Source organism: Rhinatrema bivittatum, chromosome 6 (assembly GCF_901001135.1).
Source record: "Rhinatrema bivittatum chromosome 6, aRhiBiv1.1, whole genome shotgun sequence".
In the NCBI taxonomy this organism is placed as follows: domain Eukaryota; kingdom Metazoa; phylum Chordata; class Amphibia; order Gymnophiona; family Rhinatrematidae; genus Rhinatrema; species Rhinatrema bivittatum.
The window spans coordinates 115,950,639-115,966,424 of record NC_042620.1 but is presented as its reverse complement, the minus strand read 5'-3'; the positions used below and the strand labels follow the sequence as shown (position 1 = coordinate 115,966,424).

General features: G+C 42.3%; 1 protein-coding gene across 1 annotated transcript in view; it reads left to right on the top strand.

Annotated features, from left to right (window-relative positions):
- CHN1 (chimerin 1) overlaps positions 1 to 15,074 on the top strand; it is a 322,397-nt gene extending 307,323 nt beyond the window's left edge. The window contains exons 11-13 of the mRNA XM_029605826.1: positions 2,117 to 2,254; positions 5,071 to 5,176; positions 14,709 to 15,074. Of these exons, the coding sequence (XP_029461686.1) occupies positions 2,117 to 2,254; positions 5,071 to 5,176; positions 14,709 to 14,880 (416 nt within the window). The 3' untranslated portion in view covers positions 14,881 to 15,074. The remainder of the gene's footprint in view (positions 1 to 2,116; positions 2,255 to 5,070; positions 5,177 to 14,708) is intronic.
- Positions 15,075 to 15,786: the final 712 nt, after the last annotated feature.

Here is a 15,786-nt window from a genome sequence, read left to right as displayed (position 1 = left end):
CTCGCACATTGCAGGAAAAGACAATATAAGAGACAATTTTCTCAGCAGACAGAGTCTGGATCAGGGAGAATGGGAGTTTTCAAACAAGGCGTTCCAGCTCGTAGTGGATCGCTGGGGCCTTCCGTTTCTGAACCTGCTGGTGTCTTCTCATAATACAAAGGTTTCTCGCTTCTTCAGTTGCAGGAGAGACCAAAATTCCTTGGGCATCGATGCCTTTGTGCAGGAGGGCAAGCTACTGTATGCCTTTCCCCTGTGGCCCATATTGGGTAGAATGATTCGGAGGATCAAGAGTCACACGGGGATGGTGCTTCTGGTAGCACCAGATTGGCCCAGAAGACCATGGTATGCAGATTTGTTAAGGCTCCTGGTGGACTCTCTTCTCCAGTTTCTGGCTCACAGAAATCTGCTTCGGCAGGAGCCAGTTCTTCACGAAGATCTGACTCGATTTTGTCTTACAGTATGGCCCTTGAAAGGGCTCATTTGCTGAAGCATGGATATTCTGCTGCGGTGATTGCCACCTTGCTCCAAGCAAGAAGGTTTTCCACATTTTTAGCTTATGTGCGGGTTTAGTGAGTGTTTGAGGCTTGGTCTACAAATTGAGGGGTTCTGCCTTATTCATTTAAGATCCCGCTCCTTTTGGAATTTTTGCAGGATGGCTTGATTAAAGGGTTGACCCTTAATTCATTCAAGGTTCAGGTGGTGGCTCTTGCCTTTTTTCGAAGTCAAGTGAATGGTGGAGCCTTGTCAGCTCATCCAGATGTGGTTCGTTTCTTAAAAGGAGTGAAGCATATTCGTTCCCCCCTTGCGGTTGCCGGTGCCTTTGTGGAGTCTTTATCTAGTTTTGGATATTTTGGCAGGCCCCACTTTTTGACTGATGCATAGCCTTTCCTTGAGGTTACTAACCTTGAAAACAGTGTTTCTTGTGGCAATTTGTTTGGCGCATAGGGTTTCTGAACTGCAGGCCTTGTCTTGCCGGGAGCCCTTTCTACGGGTGACTCTGGGGGCGATTCAGCTGCGTACTGTTCCTTCATTTTTGCCAAAACTGGTTTCGGATTTTCACTTGACTGAGTCAGTTTCCTGCCGTCTCTGGACAGGGAAAGAGATGCGGAGGAATATTGCCTGTTAAGGCCCTTGGATGTCAAGAAGCATATCTTGAGGTATTTGGAGATTGGTATTGTAAAGCACTGTTGCTAAGTTCAAATTGTCTGTAAACCGATGTGCTGTTACTAAACGAATATCGGTATAGAAAAACCTATAAATAAATAATTTCTAAATCTCTCTGGAAGACAGATTGCCTGCTTGTTCTCTATGGTGGAAGAAGACAGGGTGAGCCGGCATCGTGGACTACAATAGCTCGCTGGATTAAGGAGATAGTCATGGCCGCATTTCTGGATGCTGAGCAGCAGTTACCTAGTCAGGATAGGGCTCATTCCACTAGGGCTCAGGCAGTGTCATGGGCAGAGGTTAGATTGTTGTTTTCCATTGACATTTGTCATACTGCAACATGGTCCTCCTTACACACCTTTTCCAGGCATTACCACCTAGATGTGCAGGCCCGGGAGGACACAACCTTTGCATGTGCAGTGTTGATTGGACTGCGGGCAGCCTCCTGCCCCATTCAGGAGTAGCTTTGGTACATCCCACTGGTTCTGGATTCACCTGTCTGAACTCTAAGAAAGGAGAAATTACTACTTACCTGATAATTTCCTTTTCTTTAGTACAGAAAGGTGAATCCACCTTCCTGCCCTTGGTTGCCGAATGGTTGTGCTATGGTCCTCCTGCAAGGCTCCGTGTTCCAGAGAGTACTGGTAAGTGCAATCCAGTCCCTAGACTAGTGTTATTACACTCTTTGTCTGAGCTCAGTGTTTTCCTGTTGGCTGAGTGCTGGAATGGTTATCTGTTAATAATCAAGTTTTGTTAGTTTGTCCACAGTTGGCTTTTGCAGAGAATAGTGGCGAGCTGATGTCACTGCAAGGGTATATATGCCATGATGTCAGCTTTGCTCCATTTCCATCTGCTGGTAGAGGTGCATAACCCACTGGTTCTGGATTCACCTGTTTGTTCTAAAGAAAAGGAAATCATCAGGTAAGCGGTAATTTCTCCTTTTTTTCTACAGATGGAGAAAAGGCAGATATTTCTGTGAATATGTACGAAGATATCAATATTATAACAGGTGCCCTCAAACTGTTCTTCAGGGATTTGCCCATTCCACTCATTACATATGATGCCTACTCTAAATTCATAGAATCTGCAAGTAAGTACTGTATGAAGCATATAAGTGATGCTAGTGATTTCACATGTCAAATAGTGTTAAATAATGATTCACCTTTTCAGAGAGGTTGTAGCACATCACATAATCACTGGGGAGTAGTTCAGTTTGAAGCATATTTTATTACTAAAGCTTAGAACTGTGCACCAAATGTAAAATTACTTCCCCATAAGATACTTCTGATGGCATGATATATACATTTACAGATTAGACTATAGAAAATGATTTCATCTTATATTTTTACTTTCAAAAGTGTTTTATATGGGATAGAGTTTTCTTTATTAATGAAAATTTCCCCTATGAGTATAGTGGGATACTATATAATAGAACACTGGCATGCTTGCTATAGAAATAGAAACATATTCAGAACATTTATTGATTTGTATATTACTGAACATTTCTGTTATTTTAGGCGTTTGAGCTCTTTTTTCCCCAGTAGTTTTCCTTCTGCTCCATTGGGCTTCTATTCAGTTGGAATTGACTTTCACAGGGTTGCAGTGCCATGAGCCTTTATCCACAACCACCTGGAGTTTTCCTCCGTTTTTATAAATGAGATGGACCATTAAAGCAGTAATACTAACTTTATTTATTCTTCATAATATCAGTCTAGTTCTCATCTTATTGTTGTTTCCTCTTTTAGTCTTATTCTGATAATACTTTTCATTATTTTTTCTTATTATTTTTATTGCGCCTGCACCCCTTGTTTTTAAGAACTCCCTGACCAAGTTCTTTCTCCAGATGTTTACTCTATAGCCAAATTTTACAGGTCTCATTGTGTATCTGCACTGAGTTTTGCTAAGAATTGGCACAACAGTGTTGCGCTTGGAGGTGGATCCTTGTCCTGGAGCAGTGTAGAACAGCTCCCTAGTAGGGACCAGGAAGCACCTGCCCCCAGGGGGCGGAGCACAGGAGGAGACAGAGGCTAGGATGAGCTTCACCACTGGAAGCCCACGGTCCCTCTGGGTGGAGCCCGTAGGGACCCGGGCCGCTTGGACTTAGGTGGGCCTCGCAGGGTCTCCCGGAGAGGTAGAAGAGAGGCATGCCCACAAGCAGCAAGGGAGCGCGGTCAGTTACTAGGCTGTAGGTTTGGAGAACCAAGAAAGGCCAGTACAGCGTAGGCGATGACAAGGCAAGGGACAAAACAAGGGAGATGTGGTCAATGGCAGCTGGGGTCAGAATCCGAGGATCAGTCCAAGGAGTAGTCAACGAAGCAGGGGTCAGGTTCCAGAGGTCAGATGAGGTCACAAGTCAGGCAGAGGTCAAGAACCAGGCAGCAAGCAGAATGGTCAAGGAGCAGGCCGAGGTCAGTACCAGAGAGGCAGTCCGAGGGTACTACCTGGGGAGACAGGACAGACAGACGCTGGAACAGAAGGATGCTGGACAAGGCTGGAACAGTAGGATGCTGGAACAGAAGGACACTGGAACAAGACTGTGAACGCAGAGGCAAACTAGTACACTTACAGTGCCGACCCGATTGCCAAGGCAAGGAAATGCAGGCAGGAACTTCCTTATATCGTACGTTCAATCAGGGCGCGCCGCAGAGCTAGGAACCGCCCCTGGCCCTACAAGAGGCCGGGCGGTCCGCGCGCGCGCATAGGGGCGTGGCCAACCCACTGAGGATGCCGGACTCCGGCATGAGGCCTGGTGCGCAGTGGAAGGCCCGGCGATCGCCGCCGTGGGACGCCAAAGCCTGGAGGTGCTCGCAGCTGCCGCTGGGGAGGCCAACCCGTGACCTGCAGAGGAGTTAGCAAGATGAGCAGGCCCGTGCACGGGCCAGGCACGGATGGGGCACGCAACAAACAGTACCCTTATTTTACAGATTCTTAACAGTGCAGTGGCTAAGAAGAAGGAACTTTGAAAAATATCAAACAGCAAAATTTCCTGATGAATTTTAAATTCAAATTAGATTGAAAATGAGGAAATAATTCAATTGGAAGCTAAAAACAAATCATTATCTAAATTTTACCTTGCTGCTTTAAAAAAAATCACATAAAGAACATTCTGTATATGATCCAGCTTGGTGGCTCTCTGGCCTTTGTGTTGCAGATCTGAGTTAGATTCAAGGGCTTGGTTTCTGCTCCCCAGGCAGGCTGGGGCTAGGATGCTGTGAGGGGTAACTGAGTTTCTGCTGCAGCACAACAGTGACACCTGCTGGCCAAACTACAGATGCTCACATGCAATGGCTGAGCTAGATGATAGCAGCAGGGTTTCAAAATAGGGGGAAAAAATCTGGGTAGTTGGAAATGAAGGTTCATGGTGCTATAGTCCAATAGAGACTGAACTAAAAGCCCAAAGGAGACAAAGAAACTTCAGGGCCAAAAAAAAAAAAAGAAAGAAAAAAGGTAATACTTGCATACAAATATTTCATGCACAGCAAGGCAAACAAGGGTGGTGAATTTTCTTTGGCAATCGGAGCTAAGAAAGAACTATTAATTTCTTCAGGATGTAATTAATGTGGACTGCGAAATAGCACCCATTTAAGAATGACATTAATATTACTTTTTTATATTTTCCATTGCTTTATTCATTCCGACTGTTAGAAGATAAAGCTATTGGCTACTGGTATCATCAGTGACATTTATTCTGCATAAATAAACTATTTGAGAAAGTTGCAATCTTCTTATAGTTAACTTCTTTATAATAGTGTCTTTCCTTGGCAACCAGCAGTGATGTGCTTTCATGAATCAGTGTAATAGGCGTCTCCCGTGAGTAGATGGGGGCTCCAGGGTCAGGCTTTTGGGCTGATAATTAGTCTGGACATGCTCCTGAGTGAGACTGATGCTGAATGCTGCCTATTTCAGAAACTGTGGATCCTGATGAACAACTGGAATCCCTTCATGAAGCATTAAAGCTACTACCACCTGCACACTGTGAATCCCTACGGTATCTCATGGCACATTTGAAAAGGTTAGTTGTTTAGTATCTCTGTTAGGTCCTATATATGACAGATTATGTTATTTTCAAAGTAAGATCATTAATAAACCATGTGTACTCTGTAGAATGTCCTGAACTCCATGGAGCTACTTGACTGAAAACAGTAGCAAGCAGTAATACCTAGACGTGCCCAATAATGTACTTAACTTAGGACTCTCCAGTGCCCTAAGCTGCTGAAACACCTTGAAAACATTTTATTTATGTAACCCCCTTTTTTCAGCATCTTTCATGAAACGGGCAAGAGACCGCTGTTAACTACTGCAGAGCATTGGTCAATTCGTTGCAGTCCCAGGTTCAGGATTCTTCCAGTGGGGAGCAGCTACAAGCTGCAAGACCTAAGGGAATTACTCACATAGCCTCAATAAACAGTACCGAGACAATGGCTGCTGTTCCCAAAAATAAATAAATAACTATAAGTTTACAGAGTTCAAAAATCAAGTAAAGACATATAAGATGTACCGAACATACAAGAAATCTTCAGAGCTGCAAAAGTCAATTAAAAGAACAATATACAAGTCTCTAAGCAACTTAAGTAAATTGGCAGACAACTCTGGATCTTCTCTGTATCCACACAGGCCGCCTGTCTGAGATTTAGAAAATCCTCTTTTCCCACTTGGAAAAAATTTAGAATACCAGATTAGTGTCGTCTGTCTCCCAGACAGGCTCACTTATGCCTTCCACCAGGGACAAGTAAAAATCAATACAAATATAATATCATTACAGCATAAAAGCTTGCCATACAATAAAATAAGAGCTGTACAATATGATAGCATCCAAGATTAACATTACTAATAACAGTTAAAATAATAGCAGCATCTACTATGATATTTAAAATCATAAATAATCGACAGAATAATATATAAAAATGTATAAAATCAACAGACTGCCTGAATTTAACTCAGTGGATAAACCAATGCCAAAGAAAACAGCTTCATCCGAGTCTCAAGAAGTATGAGAACAAAAGGTAGCTAACTAAAGTAATTCAACATAATGCATGTCTAAAATGCCAGGTTTTTAGTGCTTTCTTAAAGTGAAGGCAGTCTTGTTGGAGGCAAATCTCTCTTGCTCTCTTGGGAAAACTATTCCATAGCTTCTGGATCCCTCCTGCAACTCCAGCTACTTGAGAGAGAGTAAACACCTCTCCTAATGGAGAGGAAAACATCCTGGAGGAAGGAGAAGCACAGTCCTTGCTGCTTCTCCCTTGTTCCCTTCATCAAAGACACCTCCAAGAGATCCGTGGAGTGACTTTTTATAGCTTTTGGGCACAGATCCACCCTAGAGGGGATGGAGCCCAAGTATTATTCAAAATTCAGTATATACCCAAGCAACCTCCCACTGCTGGAACTTTCCACTCGTTAGTACATAGTGAGACCTAGTCAGCCTTACACTTAAAGGTGAATTTTAAAAGCCCGGCACGCATCAAAATCGGGAGATGCGCGCTAATGTAAGGCTTTACACGCACCCGCCGTATTTTAAAAGCTGCCTACATGCGCACATCTCCTGCAGCGTGCACATCTCACTTGATTTCAAAAAGGGGCATGGTTTGGGTGGGGCTTGAGCATTCCAGGGCGGGGCCAAGAGATGTGCGCGTAAATACTCACGCACCTAGGCGGGCACCCAGGTTCAGTACCGCGTAGGTTTACTTCTGCTGTGGAAGAGGTGTAACTTAAAAAATAAACCCAGCCATTTCTGATAGGATTAAAATGTCTGGGGTAACTGGGGGAGAGCAGGCTATTAAACCAGGGTGGGGTTTCAAGGACCTAACTCTTGACAGTACGAACTGGTGGATGAACTGGTGAAACTGGCAATGGTGTGGATGCATGCCAGTTATAAAATACCCTGACATATGTGAAAAGAAGCCCGAATTGTGTGGCTAGGCGCCCGCACACTTAAAATTGTGCACACACTGACATATGTGTGTGCACCCCCTGATATTCAAACTTTTCTCACTTCTTGTTTTCAAAAGTAATTAATAAATTCATTTATTGAACCTTTTTGCAATTAAAATAACAATGAAACTCTTCATACCTTTACTTTTCTATATACCCTTGTTTGCTAACTTTGTGAACTGCATTAGTTTATAAAGACCACAGCTGAATGCAGAAATAAATAAATAGAAACATAGAGCTTGATAGCAAATAAGGATCATCTAGTTTGCCCAATTTCCTTCCTGATGCAATGTCATGGACCCCAGTTAATCTCTGTCTTTCCCGTCACATCTATGGCATCCTCTGCGTCTATACTATGCTTTCTTTAATTAAGTTACTGTTTTTGCATCCACCACTTCCATATATCTACCACCCTTTCCATGAAGACATATTTTCTGATGTTACCTCTGTCCCTTTGGAGCGTCATACTATGGCATCTTGTATTATAACTTCTTTCCAATGAAAAGGGTTTGTGCATTATTTATGCTTTTGAGGTATTTTATTATCTCCATTTTATCTTTCATAGTATGTTACTTTTAATATGTTAAGACCTTAAGGACAGTATATTTAGACACTAAGCAATGTTGTACTCAGACACACTGCACTATTTGAATCACATTGCACTGTCCTCATGAGCTACCTCTGGCTCAACCCTTCCAACATAATAATCTTCTGGATCCATATGCCTTCTATTACTGTTACCCTCCAAAACTGCTATAATTCTCTAGGCCAATTTTTCCAGTAGTTATGCTATACATCCCCTCAAATGCGCTGTTTTCCCAGGTAAACAGTACTACTTATATTTGTCTATATATTCTCTACTACCTTCATAGAAACATAGAAACATAGAAATGACGGCAGAAGAAGACCGAATGGCCCATCCAGTCTGCCCAGCAAGCCTCACACATTTTTTCTCTCATTCTTATCTGTTACTCTTAGCTCCTTGTTCTATTCCCCTTCCACCCCCACCATTAATGTAGAGAGCAGTGATGGAGCTGCATGCAAGTGAAATATCTAGCTTGATTAGTTAGGGGTAGTAGGGGCAGTAACCGCCGCGATAAGCAAGCTACACCCATGCTTATTTGTTTTACCTAGACTATGTTGTACAGCTCTTGTTGGGTTTTTTTTTTTTTCTTCTCCCCTGCTGTAGAAGCAGAGAGCCATGCTGGATATGCATTGAAAGTGAAGTATCAGGCACATTTGGTTGGGGTAGTAACCGCCGTAACAAGCCAGCTACTCCTCGCTTTGTGATTGCGAATCCTTTTTTTTCTTCACCCCTGTCGTTGAAGCTATGCAGGATATGCGTGAAGCATCAGTTTTTTGTTTTTTGTTTTGTTTTTTTTTTTTTTTTCCCCTGCCGTTGAAGCAGAGAGCTATGCTGGAAATGCGTGATGTATCAGTCTTTCTCCCATGCCGATGCAGGAGAGAACCATGCTGGATATGCATGGAAAGTGAAGTATCAGGCACATTTGGTTTGGGGTAGTAACTGCCGTAACAAGCCAGCTACTCCCCGCGTTTTGAGTGCGAACCCTTTTTCTTCTCCTTTGCCGTTGTAGCAGAGAGCTCTGCTGGATGTGTGAAGTATCAGTTATTCTTCTCCCCTGTCATTGAAGCAGAGAGCTATGCTGTATATGCATTGAAAGTGAAGTATCAGGCATATTTGGTTTGGGGTAGTAACCCGCCGTAACAAGCCAGCTACTCCCCTCTTTATGAGTGCAAATCCTTTTTTCCATTACCTCTTGCTGTTGAAGCTTAGAGCGATGTAGGAGTCACAGTAAGCATGTGTATGTTTATTTAGTAAGGGTATTGTGTCAATAGCCATCATTCTGGCGAGTCACCCACTCTTCATTGGTGGCCTCTTGACTTTATGGATCCGCAGTGTTTTATCCCACGCCCCTTTGAAGTCTTTCACAGTTCTGGTCTTCACCACTTCCTCCGGAAGGGCATTCCAGGCATCCACCACCCTCTCCGTGAAGAAATACTTCCTGACATTGGTTCTGAATCTTCCTCCCTGGAGCCTCAAATCGTGACCCCTGGTTCTGCTGATTATTTTCCTACGGAAGAGGTTTGTCGTTGTTTTTGGATCATTAAAACCTTTCAAGTATCTGAAAGTCTGTATCATATCACCTCTGCTCCTCCTCTCCTCCAGGGTGTACATATTTAGATTCTTCAATCTCTCCTCGTACGTCATCCTATGAAGATCCTCCACCTTCCTGGTCGCCCTTCTCTGTACCGCTTCCATCTTGTCTTTGTCTTTTTGTAGATACGGTCTCCAGAACTGAACACAGTACTCCAGGTGAGGCCTCACCAAGGACCTGTACAAGGGAATAATCACTTCCCTTTTCTTACTTGATATTCCTCTCTCTATGCAGCCCAGCATTCTTCTGGCTTTTGCTATCGCCTTGTCGCATTGTTTTGCTGTCTTCACATCATTAGACACTATCACCCCAAGGTCCCTCTCCTGCTCCGTGCTCATCAGCCTTTCCCCCCCCATCGAGTACAGTTCATTCGGATTTCCACTCCCCATATGCATGACTTTGCACTTCTTGGCATTGAATCTCAGCTGCCATATCTTCGACCACTCTTCCAGTTTCCTTAGATCCCGTCTCATTCTCTCCACTCCTTCCGGCGTGTCCACTCTGTTGCAGATCTTAGTGTCATCCGCAAAAAGACAAACCTTACCTTCTATCCCGTCTGCAATGTCGCTCACAAAGATATTGAACAGGACCGGTCCCAACACCGATCCTTGCGGCACACCACTTAAAACCGCTCTCTCTTCAGAGAAGGCTCCATTTACCATCACACATTGTTTTCTGTCCGTCAACCAATTTGCAATCCAGGTCACCACATCGGCACTCACTCCCAAGCTTCTCGTTTTATTCACCAGTCTCCTGTGCGGAACCGTATCAAAAGCTTTGCTGAAATCCAAGTAGATGACATCTAGTGCTCTTCCTTGATCCAATTCCTTAGTTACCCAGTCAAAAAAGTCAATCAAATTTGACTTCATATGTTAATACCACTACTTGTATCTGTGATGCCTGCTCCTGTTCTACCTCCATTCGTCAGTACCATTACTTGAGTCTGCAAACATCCAAGAGAATTGAGCAGGGTAATAACTTTACTCATTTACATGCATTTTGCACATTTGCGATTATGTACTATTTTGCTACTCCAATATGTACCACGCCTTGAACTTCTTGGCTGGAAAGGCATGCCACAAATAAATAATGATGATGATGTCAAACTTCTGGCATCATATGTTATTTTTAGCTCGTGCTAAATGGCTTTAACATGCACACTGAGCTTTATTGCATAGGCTCTGTAGTACCTCTGATTGCCAATGGGTCCATATTGAACTGCTAGTTGGCCAGCAAATTTAACAAGATAAACCTATCTGGCTAACTTGGTCAGGATATGCTGCAATGTGGGTGCACCAGCTAACTTAACTCCACCCCAAAATGCCTCCCAGAATCCCTCCAACGTAATATGTTTTACCTGTCTAAGGGCCGGTTCACTAAGGCTTTTCTCCCATTCTGTATCTATGGGAAAAATGCTGAGTGAATGAGGCCTTATGTCCTTATCTGAATATACTCAGATAACTCAGAGGCATTGAAAGCATCAAGAAATTTAAAAAATGGGTTTTGTCCAGCTAAGTCTCAACTTAGCTAGACAAAGCTCTTTGAATATCGACTTTTAAGGGAGCATTTGTTGGAAAAGAAACGAGAAATGTTAATGACATTTGCCAATTCATATCATTTTTATAACAAAATGAAAGAAAAGCTAACAAAATTTTGTTCATTTTGGTTTATGATATTTAAAAAAAATAAGGCTAGCATTGTAGGAACAAAATAATATCACTCCTGGTTCTCTCCCATCCCTCCTGATCCCACCAGATCCTCTTATCCTCCTTATTGAAATTTCCTGATTGCTCCTGCCCCACTGGTGAGCCAATTGCAAATAACATTGGAAGACTGAGGTCGGTGCCATAGTTCATTTCTTCCGTGCCAGCCTGGCATTTTGTACAGCAGACATGAATAATGACATCAGCCTCAGTCTTCCAGCACCTCTTGCAATTGACTCACTGGTGGGGCAGGAGCAACCAAGGCTTACTGCTGCCATATGAAGAAAATTTCAAGCAAGAAAGAAGGATCGGGGAAAAGCCTGGAGTGATGATTTTAAAAGAAACTTTAACATCGATAGTAGGGACAAACATATTTTTTTATTTTGCTTTTTCAAATGTCATTTTGTTTCTGGTTTTTTATTTTAAATAAAATGAAAAGAAAGAAACAACAAATAGAATGAAAAAGATATATATATATATATACACACACACACACACACACAAAAATTCCCAAAAAGAAAAAACAGTTCTAATGTTTACTATATCAAAAGCATAAATAAACAGTTCTTTATTTTTACATTTCAATCAATAAAATAGATAAGCAACTATGGACCTAAAACAATTTAATAAATGAACCTCAATTTTTATGACTACTAAATATAACAATATAGCTAAATAGCTGTTCTTAACAGAAGATAAAAGACCTATAACTTTGCAGCTGTCATTTACACCGCTGTTTAATATAAACCAAATCATCTGTTAGTTAACGATGTAGTATAACAGTTATTTTAACAAGTATAAGATTACATATTCACACCTAACATGAAATGCCTGTCTAATACAATACAAATCCACATAATGTGTGATTAGTGGGTCCTATATGAATCATTAATTCTACAGTACAGCTGGATTGCAAGATAATGCAGCAAATGCACATCTCTTTAAATTTTCAGTAACTTAGATTGATACAATTGAGTCCCTACTTTAATTGTGAAAGTACCCACACATTCCTTTACTCAAAACTAATTACAATTCAAGAAGGAGGTTCAGAATGGTAACTCACTGTATAGCATTGGTATATTTCCTGGATCTGATATGAAGTCCCCAACAAGGCCTTTGTTTCGCCAGTTATGGCTTTTCCAGGGGGAAACCCCTGGCACAGAGATCACCATACATTAAGGGGCGGATTTTAAAAGGCCCGCACGCGTAAATCCTTCCGGATTTACGCACGCAGGGCCCACGCGCGCCTATTTTGCATAGGCCGCCGGCGCGCGTAAACCCCCGGGATGCGCATAAGTCCCGGGGCTTTCGAAAAGGGGAGGGAGGGGGCATGTCCGGGGGCGTTCCCGAAAAGACGCAGCGTTTCAGTGGCGTGCCGCGGCGTTTCGGGGGCGGGCCCGGGGGCGTGGCGCCGGCCTGGGGGCGTGGTCGAGGCCTCCAGACCAGCCCCCGGGACCGGAGGACGGAGCGGGGCTGCCGGCCGACAAAGGTAGGGGGGGTTTAGATAGGGCCGGGGGGGTGGGTTAGGTAGGGGAAGGGAGGGGAAGGGAGGGGAAGGTGGGGGGAGGGTGAAGAAAAGTTCCCTCCGAGTCCGCTCCAAAATCGGAGCGGCCTCGGAGGGAACAGGCAGGTCGCGCTGGGCTCGGCGCGCGCAGGTTGCACAAATGTGCACCCCCTTGCGCGCGCCAACCCCGGATTTTATAAGATACGCGCGGCTACGCGCGTATCTTATAAAATCCAGCGTACTTTTGTTCGCGCCTTCTGTGCTGTAAATGTGAATAGGTAAGGATACCTCGCCTTTATAGTGAAGAGCATTCAAAGTCAGGTCCAGAAAGATGAAAGTTGCGCATGAAGTCCGAAAAATGAATGCAGGTCGCCCAACTGTCCCTATTTCAGTAGGGACACCACTGGTTAGTTACCATGTCTTTGCTGAATCAGATATAAGTAATACTGTGTGAAACCACCTCAACCGTAATGGCTCCGGCAGGCCACAAGGCAAACACTGTAAATACTGAGGTTGCAAACACTTTAATCCTGTTTGAAAAATGATCTAAATCAGGATTCAAACCTTCCTCCTACAGCCTCTCCCTCATCTGCAGGAACCAAATTGGTTTGGCCTAGTGACACCCATAGGGGTGCCACAAGAACATTAATGGAGCTCAAGCAAATAGTTACAAAGAAAATAAAGAATCTGGAGTTATCTGACTGTCTCTAAATGGAACTCCACATTCCAGACCTGAACAATGAAAAGTCAATGGTAGAGATCAAACCCCATTAAAATGAAAAAAAAACAAAACAAAACAGAAATTCATCTAATGGAACAGGTTAATTAAGGGCACTAGAAATGCACTCAAACAGTGAATCTGCCTCTCAGTGATTAAAACCACACAAAAGAAAAGCACTTGCTGTAAAAGTGGTTGAAAAACTGCCAAAAATCCAACCTGTAAGATCAAAACACTGACTTGTACAAGTTTCAATTTGTTGTTGATCTGTGTGAGGGGGAAAACACTGAAAACGACTTAGCTATGGATGGGCACAGTTCAACAAACTGCTTCATCTTTCTTCTCTCTGCAGGATATTTATATCAAGTGCCTTTTTTGGGGTGCAGTTGTAATGTTCAGGAGGCACATTCACTGTCTGAGTGCATTTCTAGTGCCCTTCATAGGAACTTCTGCCCTTTTCCTTTTACTTCCGAGGGGTTTGGCCTATTATCATTGAACTTTTCACTGCTTAGCTCTCGTAACTGGAGCTTCTTTAAGAGAATGTCAGATTGATCCAGATTTCTTTTCTTCTTGCCTGATTCAGCTGATCTGGTGGCAACATATTGTTGCCCTCTTCATTGTATTTTTGCTGCTTAACAGACTGGCCCAGTCTTAGTTCTTTAATTTGCATCATCACAAAGAAAGATGAAAAGGAAAGAAAATCTTACAGAAGTGATTCAAACATTGTAAAAACTTTGAATTACAAAACAAAAGTTCTATGCACATCAGTTGCAAAGCATTTTCTGAGAAAATCAAAAACTGCTTACTATAGGAAGGGTAATTTTATAACTGTGCACATTTGAGTAAAGTCTGTGCATACCTTTTACACGCAGATTTTGCTCTGAATTTTCAAAATGAATTTACGCGCAGAAGTTTCCTTTGAAAATTTATGAATAAGTGGCCTGGTATGCATACAAAATAACTCGCACAAAGTTACATCTTTTCTAGCAAGGGCATAATTGTGCAGGTTAACTTAAGCGCACCCTTTTTAAAATAAAAAAAAAAATGCGTATAAGTCCCGACTCCACCCCTCTGGAACTCCTCCTCTCTCCTGTTCGTGTAAAGTACACACCAAATCAGGATATGTGCTTCCTTTTACATGTTCTAAGCCTCTGCCTATTTTCTAACCAAGTTTTATGCACATAAATTGATTTGAGAATTCAGCCCTAAATGCTTCTGTTTAAGCCTTCCTAATTTGCAAAAACATGCAAATTATGCTTCTGTTTAAGCCTTCCTAATTTGCAAAAACATGCAAATTAAAGAAACAGACTTGGTCTATTCTGCTGAGCCATCCTCTGATGAGCAGCAGCTGAGTCTTTTATGCATCTCTTTGACTGTACACTTTTTTGTTTTGTACAAATGCCAGATTATTAGCCTTTCCCCAGGCCTGCCAATGTCTTTCTTGGAAAAGGGCAGTGGATTACAAACGCAGGCTGAACCTTTGCAGACATTAAATGGGATTCTTTTTCCTTCAGAGTGACTCTTCATGAAAAAGATAATCTCATGAGCGCAGAAAATCTGGGAATTGTGTTTGGGCCGACACTTATGCGAGCACCAGAACTGGACGCAATGGCAGCACTGAATGACATCCGCTATCAGCGACTGGTGGTGGAGATGCTGATCAAAAATGAAGACATTCTATTTTGATTTTTTTTTTTGTTATTTAAAAAAGAAAAAAAAAAAGCAGTGTTCTGTGGATGAAGGAATGTTTTATAGTAATTTAACTAGCTCTTGTTGCTAGATTCTGAATTTGTTAGAGCTTTCATTGTATATAGAATAAAAAAAAAAGGAATTTTATATTGTCTGAATAGCAGCATTCAGCTAATGTTGTAAAGCAGTAACACATACTTATCAGTACTAGTAAGGCTGGCTGTTGACCATGAGATAAGAAACTAGAACTATTGCATGATTGATTCCCTCGTTTTTGTGGGGGGGATCTCTTTTTCATGGAAACAGCAAAAACTTTTCAGCTGGATGCTTGTGATTGTAATTCAGCATGCTCCTCCATTATAGGCCTCTTGTGACCTTGCTTTTGAGTTCTTTGTAAGTGGATTGTGATAAGGCAGAAGAGCACGTTTTGTGAAAGTGTCTCTGGCTGCTACATTGATGTATCCGTTCATTATGTCATAAATTCCTTGGCTTATTTTGTGTTTCTGATTGCACCGTTCTTTCATCACTTCATAAGATTTTTCTCATGGCAATGGGTGCAAATGCTGAATATTAATTTGAATAATTACCCATGCCTTACACTGTAGTTGCAGTAAACATTTGCAGCATTCATCAGGTTGAGTTCCATAATTGTAATTTTATATTTTCATCTGGTAAGCATATATTAATTTATTAAATTTAGCTTTTAGAAATCTGTTTCAGCTCTTTTAAACTTGAAAATATTTTGAAAATTTGTATGCTTGGTGTACATATTGCTGGTATTTCAGAGCAACAATGCCCATACTGTTTTCTCTAATGCTGATATTCTACTGTGGCTACATCAGCTGTTTGCTCAGCTTGCTTTTATTGTGCATTGTCGGGTATTAATGTAGTACACCTGTTTAC